The sequence below is a fragment of the Leptonychotes weddellii genome, chromosome 1 (genome assembly GCF_054177405.1).
Source record: "Leptonychotes weddellii isolate Sample4059 chromosome 1, ASM5417740v2, whole genome shotgun sequence".
NCBI lineage: Eukaryota > Metazoa > Chordata > Mammalia > Carnivora > Phocidae > Leptonychotes > Leptonychotes weddellii.
The window spans coordinates 48,913,397-48,940,016 of NC_138369.1; the positions used below are offsets into that span (position 1 = coordinate 48,913,397).

Sequence of the window (26,620 nt, forward strand, 5' to 3'; positions counted from 1 at the left end):
TCTTCATCATTCAGTCAGCGGAATTACCGGGATTCTAACCTCTGGGACAGTGTTAGAATCCCTGCAGTGTACAAAGCCTCTCCCAGCTGGGATCTTGCAGTGACTTGCCGGGTCGCAGGCAGGACAGGAATTAGCGTCCCCCATCTGAGGAAGCCGAGGCTGGTGGAAAACCAAGGCCCAAGGCCCAAGGCCCAAGGTCACGCAACTAGTCACAGCAGACCTGGGATTTGGATGGAGGTTGGTCTGACTTCCACGATGTCAGTTCTTGCCAGAGCAGGGCATGGCAGACAGAGTACAGCATGACCCGGCCGTGGTGAGCAGCCGTGCCGTGCAATCCTCATCTGGCCCCCATGTCAGCATAGGCCCCCTTCTGAGAATGACCAGGAACAGACCCCAGAGTACCTAGGTGGGCTACGGATTCGTGGACTTCCTGGTGCCAGGGGCCCCAATCAGGCACTCTGCCTACTCTGTGCCTAAAACCATTCTCTGCCCTGGGAATACAGCAGGACCAGTCTGGCCCTCGTGAGGGCTCTACTGACTTGGAATAAAAGCTCTAACTTGTTATGGCTTCAAGGCTTGGGCAAGGAACTCCCAACCCCTGAGCCTATTGGCTCATCCGCAAAGAACAAGGATAGTAACACCTTCCCACAGGGTTGTAGATGAGAGATCCCAGGCCTGGTGCCCCTGGCCATCAGTGATTCATACTCAACCTGCCTCAACTCAAACCCAACTGAAGGAACCTAAGGCCCAGAGAAGTGCAGTAACTTGCCCAAGGTCACACGGGTATATCCCTGGCAGAGTGAGGACCCAATCCAAGCTCCTTCCTGCCCCTTAGGCACTGACTGCTTCTCAGATCCCACATTGGTCTGGGGCAGAGAAGTCTTAACAGGGCTCCCGGCAACAGAAGGGCAGTGGGCAGTGTGTAGGCCCGCCCACCCACTCTGGGCCTGGAGACTAGTCAGGGAGGCCAGCTGGGCAGGTGGAACCGTCTGTGGAGACATGGCCACCTGGGCCAGCTCTGGGCTCAAAGGTGAGATAACCAGTCTTGGGCACCATTGGCTCTTTGCAGAAATCTGTTTAATGATTTAGGAATGTGTACACTCTGGCTCTGCTGTTTCCATAAAGGCAACTTTTCCATGTTTCAAAAAATAGATTTGCTATAAAGATTTATGCATCATAAATAGGTAATGTGAAAAATCCCCAAATGCAAATGGCATCACTGGGCTTGGCTGAGGCCTTCCCCACAGCCCAACGGCCCACGCCAGCAGGGTGCAGAGGGTCCCTGAGGCCCCATCCCTGGCAGCCCTCCTAGGAAAGAGTAACTGAATTCAATATGAATTAGGAGCTTCCTCTAGCTCCATGCCTGTTGCGGCCTGATGTCTTTGATCCCCGCTTCCAGGACAGGAACCCACCTCTTTGGCTTGGGAATCACGATCCATGTCCCTTGCCTGCCCCGCTGCTAAAACACCAGCCTTCTGGTTCTTCAGCCCGTGTCACACCGGCCCCACCCAGGCCACAGATGGTGCTCTTGCCGGGCCTGCTGGCTGCCAGGATACTTCCTGGCCCTGTCCCCTGCCTCCTCTCCCACACCCTGGCCCCTGACCCCACCTGTTCCTGCTCTTGGGTAATTTATAAACAGAGGAAGAGATTAAGCTCTCTGGCCCCAGAAGCCCTGGGCCTGCTGAGGGAGGAAACAAGAGGTGGGTCGTGTTCTGTCTCAGCACTTCCCCATTTTCTCTTACCCAAGTCTGGGTCCCCATGTGACAGAAGACGGAGGCCCAGCAGATAGTGAGGCCCCCACCCAACCCGGCCCTACAGACAGGTCGCCCAGCCGGCATGCGGTCAACCCCACACCAGCGTCAGGCCCTGAGCACTAGCATTTGTATTTGGGGCCGAAGCTGGGAAATGGGTCTGTTTGAGCCTTGTGGGAAATGGCTCCCACTGAGGAAGAGGGGGACAAAGAACTCATTCTTGCCAGGGGGTACTAGGAGCAAGGGGTTAGCTTGGGGTGGGGCCAGTTCTCAGGGGTGTCCAGGTGGGTCATTTGTGGGACTCTAAACGACAGGAATAAAGGCTGGGTGAGTGCGGAGGAGGGTGGGAAGGGAGCGGCCTGGACAGAGGGTGCTCCTGGGGCACAAGGTGCTGGGGAAAAGCCAGGGCAGAGCTGTGGAGGCCTTGGACATCCAGACTGAGCATAGACCATATCCCGAAGGCCCCAGGCACCCTGGAAGGTGAGGGGACAGCATCAGTGTGACCTTTTGCCACTGCCACGCTGACTGCAGCAGGAGGGTGCCTCGGGCTGCACCGGCTAGAAGCCCAGGGGCCAAGGAGGTCCAGGAGGCGTCCAGGGGAGGCCAGGGCCTGTCCAGAGCAGAGGGGTGGGGGGCAGCGTGGAGGTGGGATCCCAGCACTGCGGTAGGGTGGAGAGAGTGAGGAGCCTAAGATAACCCCTGGATTTCTAAACCCCTGGTGGCCGTGGTGCCTGGAGGATGGGGTGGCAGGAGACCACTCAGCCCAGTGTTCTGGACACCTTGGAACTAAGAAAGACAGGAAAGGGAAGTGTTTTCGTGGTTGCTGGGTGAGCCAAAGGCTGCCAGTGGGCAGAAACCTCCCTGGTCCTGGCTGGGCTGGCTGCTCCCTTCTCTTCTCTGCCAAGCCTCTGCAAGGTTTCAGGCCTCCAACCCTGGGGTCTGGAGGAGGAGGGGGATGGTTTGGAGTCCAGACCCCTGTTACCAGCCAGCTGCCTGTTGCTGGGCCTGCCCCAGATCCTCATGGCAGTCCAGGGCGTCCCTGTGAAGGAGATGGAATGGAATGGCCTCCCGCGTTCCCTAGCCATCCCAGCCCTAAGGCAGAGAGGGACAACAGGTAACAATGGGTAGGGTCTGTACCTGGGCTCAGTGGGAACTGAGGCTGCAAGTCATTCATGGGGGGCAGGGGGGAGGTTAGGCCCAGGCCTGTGCTCCAAGACCCCCTGCATCCCCGCCACCGCCCCCCAAAGCAGCAGGTCTCTGCAAGGTCAGGCTTCATGAGATTTCTCTTCCAGCTTGGGCCCAGGTTGAATGCCCAGCTCTGCCCAAACATCAGCCCCTAGCAGAGGTCATGGGGCTGGAGGACCTTTGCCCTTGGCTCGAATGTGCCTCAGTCATAGGCACGTTCTACTTGCAGGTAGAGCCCAGGCACTGAAGTGGAGGGGCCTGGCAGACACCAGTTCTCCCTGCCAGCAGGTGGGCCCCAGGCTCCACTCACCCCATCCCACCGGCAAGGCCAGTGAGGAAGGAAGCCAAGTGAAGTGGCCTTCTTGCTCCCAGGTCCCATCCCACCCGGCCCCCAGTGGGCTGGTTCCCCTCAGTGCAGGCCCCTGCTCAGTAGCTCCTGGTCCAACCAGGTCAACATCCTTCCTCTCCAGAACCAGGCTCAGCTGTCCCAGGGCTGCCTCCCTGCCCAAAAGGGAGTCCCCAGCCCCGCCTGTCTCGGTCTCAGCCAGGGAAGCCCTCTGTGCCCGACCCTGCTTCACCAGACTGCTGTGGGTCTGGCTGCTGCAGAAGGTCTGGCTTCTGGCTCTGCAGATGGGCCTGCCTGGGCGAGGGTGTGACACAGGCCAAAGGGTGGCAGGCAAGGTGCAAGGCAAGGGAAGTCAGCTGGAGGCCTGTGGCCCACCGCTAGGGCCAGGGCTGGGCCAGGGGCGCTGTCTGGGCTCCACCTCCATGGTGTGGCCTTTCCCATGGCTCTGACAGCAGTGTACTTCCTGGAGCCCCACACGGAGGGGGGCCTAAGGGGCTAGCCTGGGCTGACATGGAGGGCCTGGGTGGTACAGGAAGATCACCTGCCTCCCCCAGCTCCATCCCTGTGATCCCCTGAACTACCCCCAGAGGACGGTGTGCTTCCAAGAGCCCCGGTGATGCCAGCGCCCACCTGCCTTCTAACCAGCATGCAGCACACGCCGAGGCTGTTAAGGGCGGGTGGGCCCAGGAGGATGAAACGGTCAGAGCCAGGACTGTTGGGGCCTTGTCTTCTTCTTTCAGGAAACCGTAAGCTGGACTGGAAACAGTGGGGGAGCTGTTGCTCTGAAGGTGGCAGGAGGGGCTTCTGCACAGGTCAGACTAGGTGCCCTGAGGGTTCCTCTCAGACCTTAGCCTCAGGGACTTCAGCTTTTACTTTTCCCTTAAATGTCCACATTCCTATCTCATTCCCCGCAAACCCCCCAAATTCTGAGAGTCGGTGCTGAAGAATCAGCTGGTTTTGCAACCCGAGTGGCAACACTTTGGGCCCCAGGCCAGCAGACAGTCCCTGCTTGGCTGTGGGCCATGACCCCCTACTTGTGCCGATGAAAACAAGAAGCTACATGGAAAACCAGAAAACTTGAGAGATCTTGCTAAGGCAGCAAGCCAAGCCCCAAGCTATCTGCGAGCTTAGAGCTGGCAGTGAAGAAAGGAAGAAGGCTCCTCGCCAGGAAGGAGTTAGGGCTTCCCCGGGGCTGTGCTCAGGAACCGAGTCTGTCGGGCTGATTGCTCTCACTCTCTGGGGCTATGCACAGAGGCCCTGGAATGACCCGGAAGAACCCAAGGCACCAGCCACATCCCTGGAGGGCAGCAACCTGCCACCACAGCTGCAGCAAGACGCCAAGGTGGGAAATGGCCAGAACCAGTACCTGCGGCGCAGGGGAGGCACATCCCGGCCCCTCTCCCGCTGTGGTCCAGCTGGGCAGGCACCACGAAGGACGCGGAGGGGACAGCCACCGGCCGGCAGGATGGGCCCCCACTCTACACCCTGTAGGACACCAGGTCTCCCTCAGAAGGTACCCCGCTTCTTCCTTCCTCGAAGGTAGCTTTCCCATCAAGTACCCAGGCCACGGAATGGATAATTCCAGGACTTTATCCAGCTGCTCTAGAATCGCTGGCACCATGGATGGCCAGCTCTGGAGGGGTGGGCCCGGCAGGCCAGAGAGAGAGAGAGAGGAGGTGGGGAGGCCCCTGCCTGCCTGCCCTGCACCCCGGTCAGCAGCCACAGCCCCAGCTCTCTCCGACGTCCTTGCTATCCAGCTGGATGTGGTCGGTGCCCTTCTCACTGAGCAGGGGGCCGCCGTGCCTGACCACCAGCTCTGTGGCCACCCTCACGAAGGCCTCCTCCACGTTGCTCGAGTCCTTGGCAGATGTCTCGATGGCGCACAGGATATCGTAGTGCTCCGCCAGGCTCTGCGCCTCGGCCAGTGGGACCTCGCGGAGCTCGCCCAGGTCCGACTTGTTCCCTGCAGGGAAAGGCCGGGTGCGGCTTGGTGAGGCCCACAGGCGCCAGCAAGCCCTGGCCCACCTGGCAGGGCCAAGCTGGGGGATACCCTGCCATCCATCACGCCCTGCCCACCACCAATAAACACCATTTGGCATGGCCATCTCTCTTTCTCTTTAAGGAAAAAAAAAAAAAAAGACCTTTATAAATTTTAAAGTGCTTATTCTAACCTTTCGTCCCTGCTTTTTTTTTTTTCCTCTTTATTCTCTTTGCCAGAGGCTCGTGTATTTTATTGCTTCTTCCCAACAAGTAGGAGCAGTAGAGTTTGGCCAAGAGCACTTTAGAGCTGTGAGCAACGTCAGCTCCCTTTCACTTGCTCTGTGACCCTCGGTAAGTCACTTCACCCCTGAGTCTCGGTCCCCCATCTCTGATGCCACCTTCGGCACAGGGGGGACCGGATGGGCAGGAAAACAGCTGGCCCGCGGCGGCGTGAACAGGGAGAACTAGTGCTGTGAGGTCTGTTCTTTGCTAACATCTTGTTATGCTTATTATTTATTCTCTCCTATTTTCCTCTGGAATTCTCTTATTCACTGTGAGATCATGGTTTTCGATTATTTTGCTTTCCTGCGCAGAAGAGCACAGACTACCAGCTGACCTGAGAGCACACTTCTGGCTTCTTCTATAAGGTGTCAGACGTTTCATTATGTTCCCAAAAAATCTGGTCAACAGCTCCTTGACCCAATTTCTAGAAGAAATCTTCTAAGCTCTAAATGGTTGACTTCTGTACTGTGACTATATAGGGAGGACAGAAAAAAAGATAACCGTCTAGAAAGATCTAAACTGTCTTTGGTAGTCTTAAATGATTCAGTAACCAATTTCAATGTGGGGAGCTTATTTGGATCCTGCTTTCAACAAACTGAAAAAAAAAGTATGTGTGCTATTTAGGAGCAATGATAAATCTGAATGCTGATCAGCTACTTGATTATATTAAGAATTTTCAGATGTGAACATGGTCTTGTTGTTAGGTACTTTTTAAGTGTTTGTATCTTTTATAGATTCATGCTGGAATATTTACAGATGAAATAGTTACGGTGCTGGGATTCGCCCCAAAGCAAGACAAGGGAGGGGAAGAGATGAGGGTAGAGAAACTGGCCATAAGTTGCTCATAGCTGAAGCTGGAGGATGAATATCCAGGGTTCACTGCACTATTCTGTTTTTCGTATTTGTATAAAATGCTCTATGGCAGAATGTTTTACTTTAAATGCCCTGGATAAAAGGGAAGTGTAAGGCCAGGTAAGGTGAACTCCACTCCTGCCTGGGGAGTCCAGCTCCGCTAAGCGCTTCCCCATCCTAGGCCAGGCAGGCTGGGGAGAACCAAGCACCACCCTTTCCCCAGCCGGAGCTATACCCAGGCCCCATCTGTACAATCTCATCTTGGAAGAATCAGCCTGACGGTTGGAATGAGGACTCCAGGGACCACACAAATGGTCCAAAGCGTCTTAAGCCCAGGTCTGGGAAGTTGATTTAGGAGGAAAAGGGAAAATGGAGGTAAGAGCAACAATGGTTCTCAAAGTGGGGTCTCTGGGCCACAGACATGGCACCTGCTGGGAACCTGTGAGAAATGCACATTCACGGGGCCCACCCAGCCCTCCTGAATCAGACGTGGTGCCTGGCATCTGTGCTTTCACAAACTTCAGAGTGGTAGGGAAGCACACAGATGGTTGAGAAGCCCTGCTCTACAGTGTGGTGTGACAGCAAGTCACCGAATGACGATCGGCAGAGCTCAAGTTTCCTATTTATATGCTCACAGGCTGTGTGGACTGGGATAAATTACTTCACTTTTCTGAGCCTGAGCTCCAGCCCCTGACAAACAAGGAGTAGCCAGGGTTATGGGAACTAAATCCAATGACACCAGTGTTACCCACTGTGGGGATACACAGTAACTACAAAGCGAATGTTAGCTCCTTTCTTCCTCCCTCTAATTCCAACTTTGAATATAATTGTGTAAGTGATTGGCAGGATCATATTTGGAAGATCACAGTTCAAGTTCTGGCTCCCTTCCTGCCTGGCCAAGTTCAGCCTCTCTCTGTGCTCCACTTGCCTTCTGTTTAAAAAGGAAAAAGAGACTAGGACAGACCGAGAGATAGATCCGTGACCCCAAGGCACCCTGCTAGACCTGCCCTGTGCCCCCAGCTCACCGATCAGCAGCTGCACGATGTTAGAGCCTGCGTACTTCCTCACATCCTCGATCCAGTGAGGCACTGACAGAAAGGAGCTCCTCTTCGTGATGTCGTAAGCGAGGATGGCCCCGTTGGCACTGCGGTAGTAGCTCTGGGTGATGGTGCGGAATCGCTCCTGGCCAGCCGTGTCCCAGATCTGCAGCTAAAGAAACAGGGGGCCTCCCGTGAACCTGGTGGTGTGACCACGCACAGGGGATAGGCAGGGCAATCCCACAGACCCACGCCCAAAGTGCTGGTTCCACTGGGCAGGCCACCAGCCTGCACCTTGGCAGGAATCATGCAAGAGGGGCTAGAAGGTGGACAGAGAGAGAAGGACTTCCGCACCCTTAGGAAACAACTCAGTGGCCCAACTTTGAGGGGGACAGGAGGATGCAGAGGGAAGGTGGGGAGCCCTCATCTCTGTTCGCTAGAGTCCCCAGGGAAAGGTGGTAAGGGGACATTCTGCACTGCAGCAGGAAGTACATTTGACCCAGGGTCCTCCTTGTGCCCTCTCTCCCCTACACACTGGGCTCACTGCTGGCAAGTGAACCAGAAGAGCTCCAGCAGCTCACAGTTCCAGGTGTGCTATGATGCTGGCTGTGTGTGCATGTCCTGTGCCTTCCCCTCTCTGGGCCTGTAAATGCACTGCTCTACCCAGCTGTGTGGAAGGTTCCTCCAGCATTAGGGTTCTCTACTCCTGCCTCAGTGATGCCTGGGAAGATGCTCACAACCTGGTGATGAGGGGGCCTGGCCTGTGGCAGTGAGGGCCCGGAGGAGGCAGTGGATAGGGTCCTCCCGTGGGGCCTTTACCACCAGCTGGCCCAGCTTGGCCAAAGGCAAGAAACTTGGGGTCTTTCCTTGCCATGTCTTCACTTAGCAAACACCCATTGGTGCCCACTGCCAAGCCCTTCTGGACACTGACCATGGAGGAGAGTTGCCCGTGTGTAGCAGGAGCTCCCCTGGTTTCTGGAGAAGCAGCAGTCTGCCATGACAGATGCCAGATAGGGCAGGGTGAGGGGCTGTACCCGGAGAAGACCTGGACCTTCACTGTGCCCGGGCTGGGTGGAGGTCACCAGCTCTGGGCCTGGGAGAGATGGGCTGTCGGGGGCCATCAGAGTGGGCAGATGCCAGGGCTCTTGGGGGCTCAGGGTTTGTCTTCTCTGCTCCACAAATCACAGGTTCTTGGGGCTCTCTGAAGATGAACATGAGCCTTCGATCTCCACCAAGCTGTGGGTCCATCCATCCTCCTTCACTGGCACAAGCACTCTGGGCACCTCTTTATCTACTTCACAAGGTGTGGGAGGCCCCCTCGTCTGTTCAGGATAGGGAAAAACCCCAGAGGCCTTAGACAGTTCCTGAGGGCAGGGCTGTGGAGGTGACCACCTCTTCCCTAAGCCCCACCGACAGCAGTCTGAGTTAACAAACTCTGGGCCACCACACGCCAAATGGAACCCTCCGGTCCTGAGACCTCCTATTTACTCCTTCATAAAAGGCTCCAAGGAAACCGGATGTCTGCTAGTTCATGCATGGGGTGAAGCGAAAGGCATGAACTCTGGCAATACACAAACCTGGAATCCAGATAACCAAGAAACTCATCTCCATACCCCAGAGGAGGGCACATAAGACAGAGGCCAAACGAACATAGAAAAAAAGGTGACTTGAATGAAACAAAAACTATGCAGAGGCAAATTTTTGTTTACCAAAAACAAACATCAGGATTTTCAGAGATAGGAAAAGATCTGTGAAACAATAATAGAATACTATTTCTTTAAAAAAAAAAAAAAGTTGAGGGAGTATTCAGGAAAAAGAAAATAGAGGGGCGCAACTCTTGATCTTAGGGTTGTGGGTTCAAGTCCCATACTGGGTGTAGAGATTACTTAAAAATAAAATCTTAAAAAAAAAAAAAAAGAGCTTTTGATAATTAAAAATATAACATCAATGAAAAATTCAACCTAAGGGTTGTAAGATAAAGTTGAAGAAATCCCTCCAAAATAAAGAAATACAAAGAGATGGAATAGAGAGGGAAAAAAAATTGTAGAGCCAGCCTAGGAGGTCCAATATGGGGATAGTAAGCATTTCAGAAGAAAAAGAACAGTAAAATCAAGGGGAGGAAATCAAAGAAAAACTTCAAGAACACTCCTTCTGTGTTGAAAGAGCCCACTAAGTAGCCACACAATGGAGGAAAACAGACCCCCCCCAAAACACACCGCATGGGAATTCCACAACAATGGGGAAGGAAAAAAGGTCCTAAAAGCTTCCAGAGAGGAAAAGAAAAAGAAAAAACAGGTTTTAACATTAAAGTTTTACAAAATCCACATGGCATTAGATAGTCAATGAAAAAAATGCCTAACATAATAGGATAGAAAACTACTTCCAACATAGAATTTTCTACCCAATTAACCATCAGTCAAGTGTGATGGTTTAATAAACATTTTCAGATACACAGGCCTCAAAAAATTTATCTTCCTGCCACCCTTTCTCAGGAAGCTACTGGCAGTTCCTCTAACTAAAGCAATCAACCAAAAATAAGATGTGGGATCCCGAAAACAGAAGTCCACTCAAAAGAGAGGCAAAGGGAACCTCAAGATGGTGGTTGAGGGAGATCCCAAGGCAACAGCTGAGCAGCAAGCCTGGACATCAACCCATCTGCAGCAGGCCACGGGGCTCCAGGAGCAGCTTCCAGCTCTGGCAGAGTAATTACTGGCAGATGAGCCCTCCCTCCACAAACAACCATTAGACTGAGAAAAATATGGGAGGTTGCTGTTTTCAAGATGTAAACAACAAGCAGCACGAGAAATAATCCTGAAAGATGCAAAACTCGTAAGATGTGCCTCCCGATCACCACAACTCTCTCTACCCGGGGATGGCTTCCTGACTGCCAGACAATGGGCTATAATCCAAGCAAAGCACAGTAGTCCCACATGGCCAGGAGGCAAATATCAGAGTCTGGAGCAGCTGATGGGACTGGAATGAGGAGCGATGCAGGGGTGGGAAAGCTTAACGTCTGGGTGTGCTGTGGGAAGTCTTTGGAGACTCCTTCCCTGGGGGCTCCATGCATAGGGTGGGACTACCAGAATTTTACCAGAGAGTGACTCCTACAGGGTTGAGAAAAGACCAGAGACAGAGGCTGAGCAGTGCTAGGGGGATGCTAAAGTTCTGACCCAGTCACAGTGAAGAGGCTTCCCTAGCACCTTGTTAGAAACCCAGATTCTTTCCTGAGACATCAGAAAGGCTGTCACCTACGAGTGAAGACCATGACTAAACAAAGGCCTCCAAAAACCTGCCCTAACAAAGCCTAAAACCAAGCCCCAAAACGAGTCTCAGGTTTGGAGGCTGACTTCTGTCAAGTCAGGGAGGCTAGAGAAACATCCTTGGACTTCCACCTATCTGCCCTAACAAAACATAAAAGCAAGCCTACACAGGTTCAAGGTGATCGGCCAGCAAACTGAATTGACTATTAGGACATGAATCAATGGGGGTGCCTGGGTGGCTCAATCCATTAAGCATCTGCCTTTGGCTCAGGTCATGATCTCCAGGTCCTGGGATGGAGCCCCGCATCGGGCTTCCTGCTCAGTAGGGAGTCTGCTTCTTTCTCTCTCACCCTCTGCCTCTCCCCACTGTTTGTTCTCTCTCTCTCTCTCTCAAATAAATAAATAAAATCTAAAAAAAAAAAAAAAGGACATGAATGAATGCTCTTCAAAAGAAGAGAACAGAATCCAGAGTCTCAATAAGGCATCAACCAGGGGTGCCTGGGTGGCTCAGTCGTTGGGCGCCTGCCTTCGGCTCAGGTCGTGATCCCCGCGTCCTGGGATCGAGCCCTGCATCAGGCTCTCTGACCCGCACGAGGCCTGCTTCTCCCTCTCCCACTCCCCCCACTTGTGTTCCTGCTCTCACTATCTCTCTCTCTGTGTCAAATAAATAAATAAAATCTTAAAAAAAAAAAAAGGCATCAACCACTATTTCCAGTATACAATCAAAAATTCCTAAACATGCAGAAAACCAAAAAAACAAAACACCCTAAGAAAATTTGATCCACAAAGAAAAAAAGCCAATAGAAAATGATACCAAAATGATCCAAATATTGGATTTTAGTAGGCAAAAATATTAAAGCAGTTATTTTAAGCATGACCAGAGAATTAAAGGAAAATATGATCACAAGGAGTAGGCAAATAAGGAATTTCAGCACAGAAATGGAAATTATTTTTTTAAAACATACAAAAAAGACTCAAAATTCTAGAGCTTAAAAGTACAATAAGTGAAGTTCTATGAGCTGAGCTTGCAAAACGGAGATGGCACAAACACACAAAAATCTGAACCTGAAGAAAAATCAGTAGAAAGTATTCCCTCTGAAGAACAAAGAGAAAAAAAATATTGAAGAAAAAGCAAGAGAGGTACAGGGACATGCAGGACAACATCATACAGTTCCATATTGACATAATTGCAGTCCCAGAAGGAGAAAATGGTGAGAATGTGGCAGAACTAATGACTGAAAATTGCAAATTTAATGAAAATATCAATTTAATGATCCAAATAACTCAGCAAAACCCAAGCAGAAGAAATACAAAATATACCATGGGAGACTATAGCCAAACTGATGAAAACAACGGTAAAAGAGAGAAATTTTAAAGGAGTCAGAGAAAAAGACATATACAGGGTAACAGTAACAAATGACAAGTGACTTCTCACCAGAAATAATGGATGTCAAAAGACAATGCTGAAAAGAAAAGGAAAAAAAAAAAGTACTGAAAGAAAAAACCTTTCAACACCAAAGTCTCTAACCAGGAAAAAATCTCTCAAAAATGAGAGTGAAATAAAGATAATTTCAGACAAATGAAAGTAGAATCTTCCTGGAAGACCTGCACAACAAGAAATGCTAAAAGATGTTCTCCAGGCTGAAGAGGAATGATACTAAATGGAAACGCTGATGTACACAAGGAATGAGAAGCACCAGAAATGGTAAATAGGTAGGTATATCTAAAATATGATTTGTTTCTTGTAATTGTCATATAAGGCAACTGACTGGAAAACTATAAATAACGACTGTAAGGTGGGATTTATAATGTATTAGAAATAAAAAGTATGACAATAATAGCACACCAAAAAAAGACGGCAGTTAAATGAAATTATACTGTTGTAAGGTGACTACACTTGTGAGGTGTCAGATGTAAAGTGAGAAATGAGAAGTGTTAAGTGTCAGTTGTAACACATGAAGTGATACAAAACTGACTCTAAAGAGACTTTATAAGTTAAGGATGCATAGTTAGCCCTTCATCTGGTAAGAGAAATAAGCAGGTCAATAGAGGAAATAAAGTGGTATTCTTAAAAAAAAATTTTTTTCAACAAAACCAAAAGAAAGTAGGAAAGGAACAAAGGAATAAAAAACAGAAGAGGCAAATAGAAAATAAGGAGCAAATGGCAGATTTAAACTCAAACAGATCAATAATTACATTAAATATAAATGGACCAAACATTCCAAGTAAAAGCCATAGCTTGTCAGACTGGAAAGAAGGCAAGACTATATGCTATCTACCTGAGATGCACCTTAAATATAAAGACACAAATAGGTAGCCCATAAAAAAGTGAAATATATAAAGTACATGTAAAGAGTAAGCATAAGAGGGCGCCTGGGTGGCTCAGTTGGTTGGGTGGCTGCCTTCGGCTCAGGTCATGATCCTGGAGTCCCGGGATCGAGTCCCGCATCGGGCTCTCTGCTCAGCGGGGAGTCTGCTTCTCCCTCTGACCCTCCCCCCTCTCGTGCTCTCTCTATCTCATTCTCTCTCAAATAAATGAATAAAATCTTTAAAAAAAAAAAGAGTAAGCATAAGAAAGTATGACAGTTATAGGAATATGAAGTAGGCTTCCAAACAAAGAATTACAAGAGATAAAGAGACATTTCATAATGATAAGAGGCAATTATCAGAAAGACATAATGATACTAAATATGTATCCACTTAATTACAGAGTTTTAAATTTCATGAAGTTAAAACTGACATAACTAAAAGGAGAAACAAATCCACAATCGTAGTTGGAGATTTTACCACCTCTTTCTCAATAATTGATACAGTAAGTAGACCAAAAAAAAAAAAAAAAAAAAAATCAGTGTGGATAAAGAATATACTAAACAACACTACTGATCAAATTGACATTTCTAGAACACTACACCCAACATTGCAGAACAGCACTTTTTTTTCAAGTGGACCCAGAATATACACCAAGGTAAACCATACATATGCTGGGCCTCAAAATAAGTCTCAATAAATTTCAAAAGGCTGAATTCTTGAAGATTATTACTCTAACCACACACACACACACACACACACACAAAACACTAAAGTAGAAAACAAGAAAGCTCTGAGAGAGATTTCTTCAAGAAGATGGAACTGAGAGGTGCCTGGGTGGCTCAGTCAGTTAAGCATCTGACTTCGGCTCAGGTCATGATCTCCTGGTCCTGGGATCAGGCTGTGTCAGGCTCCCCACTCAGTGGAGAGCCTACTTCTCTTTCTTCCTCTCCCTCTGCCCCTCCCCGCCACTCGTGGTCTCTCTCATGCTCTCTCGCAAATAAATAAGTAACATATTAAAAAAGAAGAAGAAGAAGAAGACAGAGCTGAGAGAAGCATACTGAGAGGCATATATTGAGAGGCAAGGTAGGGCGCCCGGGTGGCTCAGTTGGTTGGGCGACTGCCTTCGGCTCAGGTCATGATCCTGGAGTCCCTGGATCGAGTCCCGCATCGGGCTCCCTGCTCGGCGGGGAGTCTGCTTCTCCCTCTGACCCTCCCCCCTCTCATGCTCTCTCTATCTCATTCTCTCTCTCAAATAAATAAATAAAATCTTTAAAAAAAAAAAAAAAGAGAGGCAAGGTATACAAATATGTTGGACAGATGGGGAGGGAAGCTATATCAATTAGGATCTTCTCTAATTGGGGAGATGAATTAATGGTAAATACATAGACACCTAAGCAAAACAAAGATGATTACTACTTCCAGGAAAAACTGGTGAACACAGTAAATGAAAAATAATGGCACTACACTAATGGCTTAGCAGTGAACAGCACTTACTAATCATAACGTATTCATTCAATCATTTAAATAAGAACTTACTAAACACCGGCTATGTGTTCCAGATACTAGAATGGAGATACCAGGGCCAACAAAACAGATGCAAATTCCTATCCTCAAGCTTACAGTCTGGTGCAAGAGACAAATGCTAAGTAAGATCCTAAGTAATAAGGATTTATAATTATTATAAAATATATGTATTTATACATACATATATAATATAAAAATATTTATTATGAAGTAAATAATAAAAATAATAAGTATGCTAGATAGGGATAAGAGGGGAAAAAAATGAGCAGGGGAAGAAATTATAAAGCACGTGAAGAATGAAGATTTAGATAGGACAGCCACAGAAGGCCTCATTGAGATAATTGTTGGTAATAATCTGGAGGGGGTGTGTGTGTGTGTGGTTAGAGTAATAATCTACAAGAATTCAGCCTTTTGGCTCAGTTGGTGGAGCGTGCGAATCTTGATCTCGGGGTCGTAGGTTCAAGCCCCAGGCTGTGTGTAGAAATTACTTAAAAATAAAATCTTTAAAAAAAAATAAATATATAGGGGCGCCTGGCTGGCTCTGTCAGAAGAGTGTATAACTCTCAATCTTGGGGTGGTGAGATTAAGCCCCATGCTTGGTACAGAGACTACTAAAAAATAAAAGAAATTCTCTTTATTTTTTTATTTATTTATTTATTTTTAAGATTTTATTTATTTATTTGACAGAGAGAGACACAGCGAGAGAGGGAACACAAGCAGGGGGAGTGGGAAAGGGAGAAGCAGGCTTCCCGCGGAGCAGGTAGCCCAATGCAGGGCTCAATCCCAGGACCCTGGGATCATGACCTGAGCCGAAGGCAGACGCTTAATGACTGAGCCACCCAGGCGCCCCAAGAAATTCTCTTTTAAAAAAATAAATAAATAAAAAATAAAGATGTGGAGAAAGTTCGCTAACTATGCAAATGTCTGGGAGACAAGCATTCCAGGAATAGAGAAGAGCAAGTATAAAGGCCTGAGGCAGACACAAAGCAAGCAAGAAGATTGGGGTGTTTTGAGCAGAGTACAAAGGGAAAGGGGGGACGCCTGGGTGGCTCAGTCGGTTAAGCGTCTGCCTTCGGCTCAGGTCATGATCCCAGGGTACTGGGATCGAGTCCCGCATCGGGATCCCTGCTCCGCGGGGAGCCTGCTTCTCCCTCTGCCTCTGTCTCTCTCTCTGTCTCTCATGAATAAATAAATAAAATCTTTAAAAAAAAAAAAAAAAGGGAAAGGGTAATAAGGGATGACAGAGAAGTATCAAGGGGCCCAGATCACGCAGTGCCTTCTAGATCATAGTAAGAAATCTGGACTTCATTCTGAGGCAAAGTGGGAAGCCATGGGAGTTTTGAGCCAATCAGGCTTACTTTTTAACAGGATCTCTCTGGTTGCTGTACTGAGAAGAGATCAAAAGAGGTCAAAGACAGAAACAGGGAGACAAGTTAGGAGGCAATGGCCATAATCCAGGTAAAAGACAGCGGTTGGACCAGGATGGTAACAGTGGAGGAAGGGAGAAGTGAGCAAATTCAGAATACACTCTGGGAAGAGAGCTGAAAGGAATGTAATTATGATCTAATCACTATTGCCACACAACTCTACTGGGAGGATGCAAAGTGTGTACGTGTACGATGGGGGCTGGGGGGAGCACTGAGAGTTAGTTAACCATCACCTTCCAAAGTCAGAAGTCAACAAACTATGCTATAACTGGGGGGGGAAGGGGGATGGGTTGCAATATAAACAAAAGAAATAGAAAAATCCCATCACCTGTAAAAGAGCTGGAACTGATTACCCCTGGAGGCTGGAGGTGGGGGTATCAGGAGACCTTTTTGTAACAAGCCTTGTTGAACCTAATGACTCTTTAAACCATACACATATGTAACTCTAATAAAAATTAAAAACTAAATTAAAAACCAACAAAACAGCTCCAGATTAAGGTATCTAGGTCAACCAATTGGTGAAATTTGGGCAGCAATGAAGGAGATATTTCTGGAAAGTAGGTCCTTCCCATGACTGGTAATATTCTCATCCTACTCTCCCGCATTAGAGGAAGGGAATGAAAAGAGCAGTGTCAGTGCTCCGGGGTCCAACAGGCCTGAGATTGTAAACCAGTTCCATCACTTTCCAGCATAGTGTCTCTGAGCTACAACTTAATTCAGTTTCCCATCTGTTTAAAAAAAAAAAAAAGGTACAGTAAGGGCCAAATAATAGATTCAGTGTGTACAGTGTCTAACATAGAGAAGGTGCTGGATAAATGCATCCCTTTAGGGGCACCTGGGTGGCTCAGTCAGTTAAGCGGCTGCCTTCAGCTCAGGTCATGATCTCGGGGTCCTGGGATGGAGCCCCACATTGGGCTCCCAGCTTGGCAGGGAGCCTGCTTCTCCCTCTCTCTCTGCCTGCCTCTCCCCGTGCTTGTGCTCTCTATCAAATAAATAAATAAAGTCTTTAAAAAAAAAAAAAGCATCCATTTAACAATATTTACTGCGCTAGTACAATTTTTGGTTAGTGTTTTAAATATAAGAAAGGAGCTTTAATGCGAGATAGAATATATAAAATGCCCAAAGAAAACTATATCAGGCTGTGTGCATGGGTCATTGATTTCTTCGTCTACTATGTACTGCATTTCTGCCATGGGCCAGCCTTTGTTCAAGAGCTGGGGAGACTGCAGGGAATAAAACAAAAACAGAGCTCACATCCCAGCAAAAGAAGACAGACAAGAAGAATGCAAATAGGACCCTTGCAGAGAAGGATAATGAGCACTCTGCAGAAAATAAGGATAATGGGGAGAGACTCCCTGGGATAGGGGCCTCCTGGGGTGGTCCCAGAAGGTGACACTCAAGCTGCGGCCTGATGATGAGAAGCCAGGCATGGGGACAGTGTTCAGGCAGAGGGAACAGTGCCACAGTGTCCAGAAAGACAAAGCTCGCCGTGTTGGAGATACAGAAAGGGCAGTGTGGCCAGATGGCAGTGAAGAAGGCACATGGAAGGAGATGTGGTCAGGGGCAGCGGAAGCCAGAACATGCAGGATCTTACAGGCCGACGTCGAGTGCGGATTTTATTTTTATGGCAATGAGAAGCCATTGAAGACTGTCTGAAGCAAGGAAATTCGTATTAGACATCTCTTTTATCCCACCTCACATATCTTAGCAGCCCCCCCTGAACTCCAGCCCACTGCAGCAGCAACCAGCCCACACAGTGTAACAGCCTAAAGAGCCTCGCTGCCTGCCTTGGATCCTCTCCGATTCCAGCCCGGGAGGCCTGTGGGAAACCAAGCATTCATGCATTCATGACCCAGAAGTGAGAGGGCCTTACCACCCTACGGATCAACCCTTGGCCAACGGGGAGCAAGGGATGCCCGGCCAGATCAAGCCCCACTTGCCCGTGGCAGGGACCAACTTGAGGATGCAGCCTTGTAGCACTTCCTTCCTCCTGTTTTACTCTCTCCGGTCACCAAAACAAATGAGCTGCATGCAAGCCTGTGTCTCAGGCTCTTGTTTTCCAGAGGGAGCCCAGGCTGAGACGAGAGGCACTCTGACTGATGTTTGCCAAGTATCACCTGGGTTGCTGAGTGGAGCGGGGTCCTACTGTGGGATCGTGGGGAAGGTTTCATAGAAGAGGCTCAATCTCTTGGCACAAATGCCCTCTGTGTTCCAAAACAGGTGGGAGAAGCCAAGCCAGGTGAGGGCCTACTTTCCCAGCAGCCAAGCAAAGCTCCTTTGTCGGAGCCCCACACCTGCCGTAAGGCAGGGCCCCAAGGGGGTCTGGGCGAAAGTTTAATAAGTGTCATCAGCCACCTTAGCTACTCAAGAGACAGGCAGGTGAGGAGGCAGGCAAGCACACTGGGGCCATCCTGAGCCGTCCATCGGAGAGGACAGCTGCAGGCTCTATTTCCCAGAAGCCAGAGCAGAACCCCCCACATGGATGCTGTGGGGTTCTGAGGCAGCAGGCTGGTTCCCCGTCAGAGCCTGCAGGCAGAGACCACCAGCCCAGTGCACAGAGCAGAAAGGCAGGCCCACGCCCATCTGTCTGTCTGTCTGTCTGTCTACTTCCCTGCTCCCTGTCCTCAGCAGGGCCCATGGGCACCGAGTCCTTTGCTGCTCACTCCCCTCCACACTGGCTGTCACCAAGCCTCACACCACAGCCACCGCAGCCAGCCTCAACCCTGCCCCGGGCCTCCGCCCGCACTGCAGTCCATTCTCCACACAGCAGCCGATGTGGAGCCCCTAAAACAGTGTTAAGTAGGATCTTGTCGCTCCTTGGCTCTCCACCCCAGAAAGGCCTAAAGGACCTGCAGCCTGGACTTTATCTGCCTTCACATAACTTCACTTCAGCCGTATTTGCTCCTGGCCAGTCCCTGAGCACTCAGAGGTCTCTATACCAAGACCCCTGCCCTTGACATTCCCCTTCCTGAAGTGTTCTTCTCCCAGGCCAGCACATGACTGCCGCCTCCCTTCACTCCTGCCTGCTTTCAAGTATCAGTTGCGCTCACGGGTCTTTCATGATTCCCCTTTCTTAAAAGAGCAGCCCATCCTGTCCCCTCACCCCGATTTACTTTTCTCCGAAGGCAGCATTCACACATATGCACTTTTTAAATGTTTCCTGTTCTCTCTCATAGGAGTTTCATGAGGGCAGAGCCTGGCTGGCTGGCTTTCCACATATGCCCAGAACCCAGCATACTGCCTAGCATGTCGAAGGTGCTTGATTAATACATGCTAGATGGATGAGTACCCTTCCTGCCCTTAGAGCCTGTCACCCTGCCCCGCCGGATCTCCATCTAGCAGCTCAGGCTCCAGGACTTGGCTTAGGAAAGCGAACCATTGGGTCTTCACATCCTAATGAGACTGTGAGTGTTCAGCCTGAAACCACCGAGAGCATCTACCAAGTTGAAACCACCACCCCACCCGCTGAAGTCCTCTGCCCGCACGCTCACTTGACAAACAGGCAGGGACTTTGTACTGTGGGTTATGCCCCAGCCCGCCCTCCCTAACTCTCCCACTTCCCGCCTGGCACGCTGCCCGCCTCTCCTACCTTCCCCAAGCCAGGCCTTCTTATCTTACATCGGACTTCAGGGGAAATTTTTAGGGCTCCTGACATCTGGAGTGAAGTTCAGAAGCATCTGCTGGGCACAGAGAGTAGGAGTGAGGCCCAGTTAGGATGGAGAAGGGCTCCCAGAGCATTTACACTCAGAAAAGGGGAGCTGCCCCCACTCCCACTCAGGAGAGGTCAGTCAGGTAAGTTTCAAATGGGTGCGGGTGGGGGCGGCTCCCCTCTTCTGAGTGTGGGGGTGGGCATTTCCAGGCTGCAAGGGTTCTGGGTCTCGTTCAGGTCCTTCTTATGCCTTGGTGACAAGAAGGCTCGGGCCCATGTATCGCTGCCTCAATCTGGGAAGCACAGTCTCAGGGTCAGAGATGAGGCTTATTCTCTCTTCTAAGCTTCACAGTTAATGACTCCTTGTTTACACTGTCCCTCTGAGTCCCTACACCCATGACGGCATATTCTTGTCTTTATCTTCTTTTCCTAGGATAGATTGCATTCATCTTGATCTTTTGGTGAACTCCTACCTAACCTTCAAGACCCTGTTCAAAAGTCACCTGGTCAGTAGAGCTTTCCCTGACACACAGGACCAAGCCCCAGCCCAGAGCAGAATTCATTTCTTGCCTTCTTGTTCCCTAGCATCTGTGTTCTTGCCTCTGTAACAGCACACACTGCAGAGTATGTTCAACATTTAATTCAAGTGTCCCAAACTAAGCTGCGTTTGGGGGCAGGCAAGGAACATAAAATGCAGCAAGACAACAGAAAAGATTGTCCAGCCTAAAGCAAATCCAATTAAAAACAAAGCAGCACATCACCATTCTGTAGGCACCAAAAAACAGGTTTCTTAGTGGGAACTGGCCTAGGGCTGTCTATGTGGGGCTCTTGGTTTGTAAGTCTCTCTCTTGCTATCGAGAATGGGCTCTTGAGGGGAGAGACCCCATCTTACTCCTTTGTGCCACCAGCAACCAGGCACAGACCCAGGTACTCAACAATAAAGGAACTGAAGGCAGGGCCTGGTAGTCAGGCCAGTGAGAGGGAACAAGAGGAGGACAAGAAGTATGGTGGGGCTAAACCTGCTTTCCAGGGATTTGTGCCTGCTGTCCCTAAGGAGTGGCTTCCTATGTGCCCCAGTGGGAAATCAAGTCTGCTCATTAGGTTAAAAGCACCATTAGCGGGGTGACTGCGTGGCTCAGTTGGTTAAGCATCCAACTCTTGATTTCAGCTCAGGTCATGATCCCAGAGTCGTGAGATCAAGCCCCGTGTCGGGCTCCATGCCCGGTGGGGAGTCTGCTTGAGATTCCGTCCCTCTCCCTCTGCCCCTCCCACTCGTGCTCTCTTTCTCTCTCTCTCTCAAATACATAAATAAATCTTTAAAAAAAAAAAAAAGCACCATTAGTGGTTCAGTTCCCAAAACCTATGTCCAGCACTGTCTCCACCAGTGGAAATAGAAGAGGATTTTATGTGAACGGTCTTTCTCCTGCATGACGAAACAAACAGTGGAAAGTTCCTTGCTTCTTCATAGTAGAAAAAGACCTTGGAAAAATTAGTTCTCAGGACAAAACTCTGAAAACTGGTCAGACTGACCCAAATACGAGTTCCTGAGCTATTTTTCATGATGTCTTGGGATGCGGTGAGCTGACCCAGGAGGTGGAGTCTGCAGGCCACTCCTCTGGCCAGCCGCTGTCACTTCTCCTGCCTCAGTCCTCCAGGGAAGAGCACAGCCTGGGGCTTCCCAACAAGCCAGAACCGAGACACAGGTTACTCTTAGGAGCAATAGTGAGAAGCTGCCAAACATCCAGTATGTTAGCTGGCAGGTGGGCAGGCAGGTGGGCAGAAGCCAAGGGAGGGAGAGCAGGGCAAGAACACGCTGGGCTAGTGACCCAGGGAGGGGCAAACAACAAGGTCCTGAACACAGACGGCTTCTCTGCAGCGGGCAGCAAGGGCTGCAGGCATACTCCTGAGCTCAAGACTCCTCCTGCCCCCTAAACACAGCTGCCCAAGGTCCCAGTGTCACAGATCTCTCTCTGTCCCTTGTTACAAGGCAACCCTCCTTGGCAGGTTATCTGTCACTGGAAGTGAACGAGTGATCAGGAATCTCAGGTTCCCATTCTACTCCATCAGCAGAGGGGTCAAGGATGGTTCCAGTAGTTACCTGGAGTCGGTATTTCCTCACCAGGAACTTGGGTACAGCGGTGACCAGTCCCACTCTGCAGGGCTGGTGGGAGCACGTGGCGCAGGAGGGGTTCTAACGTGCTTCGAGAACCTCTGGGCACCACCTGTGTTAGCGTTCACCTCTGCCAGCCCGTTTCATCCTCACAACCCTAGAAGGTAAGTCTTACTACTGTCTACATGAGGGGTCACAGGGAAGCAGTGGCAGAAGAGCTTTGTCTGACTCTAAAAGCCCATGCCCTTTACTGTGTGCAAGGCTCCTCCAGAATCCTTAAATGCTTTGTTTTGTTTTGTTTCTTCTGAGAAACCTCAGTGATGATTCATACCTCCTGCAGGAATCAGTCAAACCCCTTCCTGAACAGTCTCGATGGGGAAAAGACGAGATGTGGGAAAGAGACCAAAGCCTCTGACCAAGGAGTCTTGCCTCGGTCGCTCGCAAAGGACCACCGGCTCCCCAGGGATGCCCCTCCTCCCTCTCACAGGGAAGCCGAGATCACCTAGCACAACCCAAGTCCTTCCTCTGTGGCCTCCTTCCCTGCTGCTACCAAACCACACTCACAGGCCTCCTTAAGCACTACGGGGCAACAGAGAGTGACCCGACCGAAGCAGGGTGCCAGGAGCCCCCCTCCCCGATTCAGTGGTCAGGCAGGCCCGCCAGGCTGGGAAGAGCCCATAACTAACAGGTGGACTGCTGGCTCCTTGTGGCAACAACCTATGCCTACCAGGAGAAGCTGAGAGCAAGCGATGACAGCATTCCTAAAGCCATGGCCATGAGCTCTGACTTCCTGGGTAAATGGTGTCATGGAGCCCTCGGGGCCTCCACACTAATTCCCTTACGCCCATCTGCTTCTCTTTTTCCAAAATTCCTCTGCAGCAAGGACCCAGCCTAGAGAGGGATCAGATGCACTACATCCCAAAATGAGCTCTGCTTTCCCTCACACTGTCCCTCCTGCACCCTGACACCAGGGTTAATGGAGAGTGCGCCAAGCTGGGAGCCCCACTCAGCCTTGACCCCTTGGCCGCCCCTCCGCTCAGTCACGGCTGATGGTGCCTCCAGCTGGCATCAAGCCTCAGGGACAAACAGTGGGTCTCCCACACAAAGGGCCACCACAGCCCTCAGGACACAGGTGACACACCTTCCATGATCAGAAGTCTGGCGCTGAGCCCCTTGCATCGTCTCATCTCCCCTGACACTCCAGCTACGCTCGACTTGGACAAACACCCACACTTCCTCTTCCACACCTCCCTGACTTTGCACATATATGGCTTTGGTAGCTAAAGCCCCTTCTATCTTTCCTCACTGGGAAATTCACGTATCCTTCAGGGTCTACGTATCATGAAACTCACTGCCTCCGTGACCCTGTGCCCCTGTGGCATTCAGCAGACATCCCTGTGACAGCCATGGCAACCACAGGGCCCTGCTTTGCAGGGACGGTCCTAATTTTCAATACTCGGTCTTGCTGTCGCTAAAATAAACACACACATACTTGTCAGGCCATGTGTTCCAATTCCTGGTTCAGAAACTGGGCAATGACATTAATAGCACTGCATGCTAGCTGTTTACCTGTCTGTGCCCCTGACCAGTTACGAGCTCCTGAAGAACGGGGACTGTCTCTTACTCATCCTTTTTTCTCTTGAGCTTAGAACAGTGCCTGGGAAAGAGGAGGTAGTTATAGAACGGACAGACAAACCATCAACTAGTCGCCATCTAATGATCTCCCCAATATGCAGTTTATGTCTCAGGGTGTCAGATGGTCACATCTACCAACAACTGTAATTAAGCTGGACAGAACACTTTCAAAGTTCCAGGCATTTTCTCCTTGGAATCCCATTTCATCCTGTCCGCTGCTCCAGGCAGAAAAGGCCAGCTCAAGGCCACGACTCTTAAGTGATATCCCAGGAAACAAAGTTAACAGAGCAAAAAGGAATCTTTTAACAATAAATGTGAATAGAGAAATCTGGTAGACACGACCCCAACCAAGTGATCAAACCAAGGCATTAATACCAATGTGGGAACCTGGCTTCCTGTGCCACCTGCCGTGTCCCACCCAAGTCGAAGTGAGCTCTAACTCAACCTCCAGCTTACAGGAAATACAGGAGACAAAGGAACAAGTGCAAAGACACCACAAGGGAACCATGAGACAAATCCAGGAAGTGAATCGGTATCCAAAATCAGTATCATTAACAACAACAACAACAAAAAGTCATTAAAAAAAAAAAAAGCAAGGTGTTGTTCTGGACCAAACTTTACTGGACTCTGGTTCAAAGAGGAAAAACACTGCAGCGCCTTAGGTAGTTCAGTCAGTTAAGCATCTGCCTTCAGTTCAGATCATGATCTCAGGGTCCTGGGATCGAGCTCCACATCGGGCTCCTTGCTCAGCTGGGAGTCTCCTTCTCCTTCTCCCTCTACCCCTCTCCCTGCTCGTGCTCACTCTCAAATAAAGTCTTTCAAAAAAAGAGCAAAAATTAAAAGAGGAAAAACACTATAAAAAACTTGAGGGAGAAAGGTGGAAAAACTTAAAAATCGACTAGACAGTAGATGCTATTTTATAGAAATACCATTTGACCCTTGAACAACATGGGGTCAGGGGCACCAACCCCCTGGGCAGTCAAAAATCTGTGTATACTTTTGACTCCCCAAAAACTTTACAAATAGCCTACTATTGATGGGAAGACTTGTAGATAATAAATAGTCGATTAACACATATTTTTGTATATTATATGTATTATATACTGTATTCTTACAATAAAATAAGCTAGAGAAAATGTTATTAAGAAAGTCATAAGAAAGAGAGAATACATTTACAGAACTGTACTATAAAAAATCTGCACAGAGGTGCCTGGGTGGCTCAGTCGGTTGGGCGGCTGCCTTCAGCTCAGGTCATCATCCCAGGGTCCTGGGATCGAGCCCCGCATCGGGCTCCCTGCTCAGCAGAGAGCCTGCTTCTCCCTTTCCCTCTGCCTGCCGCTCTGCCTACTTGCGCTCTCTATCTCTCTGTCAAATTAAAAAAAAAAAAAAAATCTGCACAGAAGTGTACCCAGTTGTTCGAGGTTCAACTGTACTGATTTACTTAGGTGTGTTAAAAGCATTGTGCTTATTCTTATCAGGGAAATAAAAATCAAAACCACAATGAGATGTCACCACCTGTCACCTGTCAGAATGACTAAAATAAAAAAGACAAGAAATAGGAAGATTGGGGTGCCCGGGTGGCTCAGTTGGTTAAGCGTCTGCCTTTGGCTTGGGTCACGATCCCAGGGTCCTGGGATTGAACCCCACATCGGGCTGTCTGCTCAGAGGGGAGTCTGCTTCTCCCTCTCCCTCTGTCCCTCCCCCCTGCTCACTCTTTTTTTTTTTTTTTAAGATTTTATTTATTTATTTGACAGAGAGACACAGTGAAGAGAGGGAACACAAGCAAGGGGAGTGGGAGGGGGAGAAGCAGGCTTTCCCGCCGAGCAGGGAGCCCGATGTGGGGCTCCATCCCAGGACCCTGGGATCATGACCTGAGCCGCAGACAGACGCCTAATAACTGAGCCACCCCAGGCACACCCCCGCCCCGCTCACTCTTTCTCTCTCTCTCAAATAAATAAATAAAATCTTAAAAAAAAAAAAAAAGAAAGAAATAGGAAGTGTTAGTGAGGATGTGGAGAAAAAGAAAGCCTTGCACACACCACCGGTGGGAATGCAAACTGGTGCAGCCACCGTGGGAAAAAGTATGGAGGCGCCTCAAAAAATTAAAAATGGAAGTACCCTATGATCCAATAATCTGGTGGGTATTTACTCCTGAGTTTTACCCAAAGAAAATGAAAACACAAATTCTGAAACATATATATACCCCTATGTTTACTGAAGCATTATTTACAATAGCTAAGACATGGAAGTAACCCAATCACCCAACCATAGATGAATGGATAAAGACGATGTGGTAAATATATTCAATGGAATATTACTCAGCCATAAAAAAAGAATGAGACTTTTGCAACAACATGGACAGACCTAGAGGGTATAATGCTAAGTAAAATAAGTCCGACAGAGAAAGACAAATACCATATGGTTTCATTCATATGTGGAATTTAAGAAACACAACAAATGAAAAAAAAGAAACAAAACAAATGAGCAAACAAATGAAAAGAGACAAACAAACAAACAACCTTAAATACAGAGAATAAACTAGTGGCTGCCAGAGATAGGAGTAGGGATGGGTGAAATAGATAAAGGGGGTTGAGAGTACACTTATCACGAAGAGCACTGAACAATGTACAGAACTGATGAATCATTATACTGTATACCTGAAACTAATATAACACTGTATGTTAACTACACTGGAGTTTAAAAAATAGAAAAAAAAATCATGCCCATTCTTAAAAATTGTATGTTGAGCTATGGGGTGATATATCATGTTATCTGCAACTTACTTTCAAATTAAAAAAAAGGTATATTACATATACAGAAAGACGAAGCAAACAGAGTAAAACAGAACAACTGCTGAATCTAGGTGGAGGATAGGTTTGGGGTTTATTGTGCTCTTCTTTCAGCTTTTCTATATGCTTGACAGTTTTCATAACAAAAAGTTGGGAAAAATAAGAGTATTAATAATATCTGCAGAATGAAAATATTACTGATATGAAAAAGAACGAACTGGAGATCTTGGAAACTAAAATTGTAATTATCAAAATAAAACAAGAGATGGAATGAATGGTCAGAACAGATACAGCTGAGGGACGCCTGGGTGGCGCAGTTGGTTAAAGCGTCTGACTCTCGATTTTGGCTCAGGTCATGATCTTGGGATGGAGCCCTGGGTTGGGCTCTGTGCTCAGCATGAGCTTGAGTCTGCGCTCAGCACTGTGCTCAGAGTCTGCTTAAGAATCTCTCTCCCTCTCCCTCTGCCCCTCCCACTCATGCTC

At 49.0% G+C, this 26,620-nt stretch overlaps 1 protein-coding gene across 6 annotated transcripts in view; it reads right to left on the reverse strand.

Annotated features, from left to right (window-relative positions):
* Positions 1-26,620, reverse strand: part of RAB43 (RAB43, member RAS oncogene family) — a 353,030-nt gene that overhangs the window by 76,306 nt on the left and 250,104 nt on the right. For 3 of the 6 annotated variants that reach the window (XM_081823037.1, XM_081823030.1, XM_081823028.1), the window contains one exon: positions 7,422-7,599. The exons of 1 other annotated variant lie outside the window; for it this stretch is intronic. In XM_081823037.1, coding sequence (XP_081679163.1) covers positions 7,422-7,599 — 178 coding nt within the window. Of the gene's footprint in view, positions 1-1,055; positions 5,246-7,421; positions 7,606-26,620 lie in introns of those variants that run through there. 2 more of the 6 variants (XM_006742391.3, XM_031038041.2) reach the window with 2 other exon arrangements.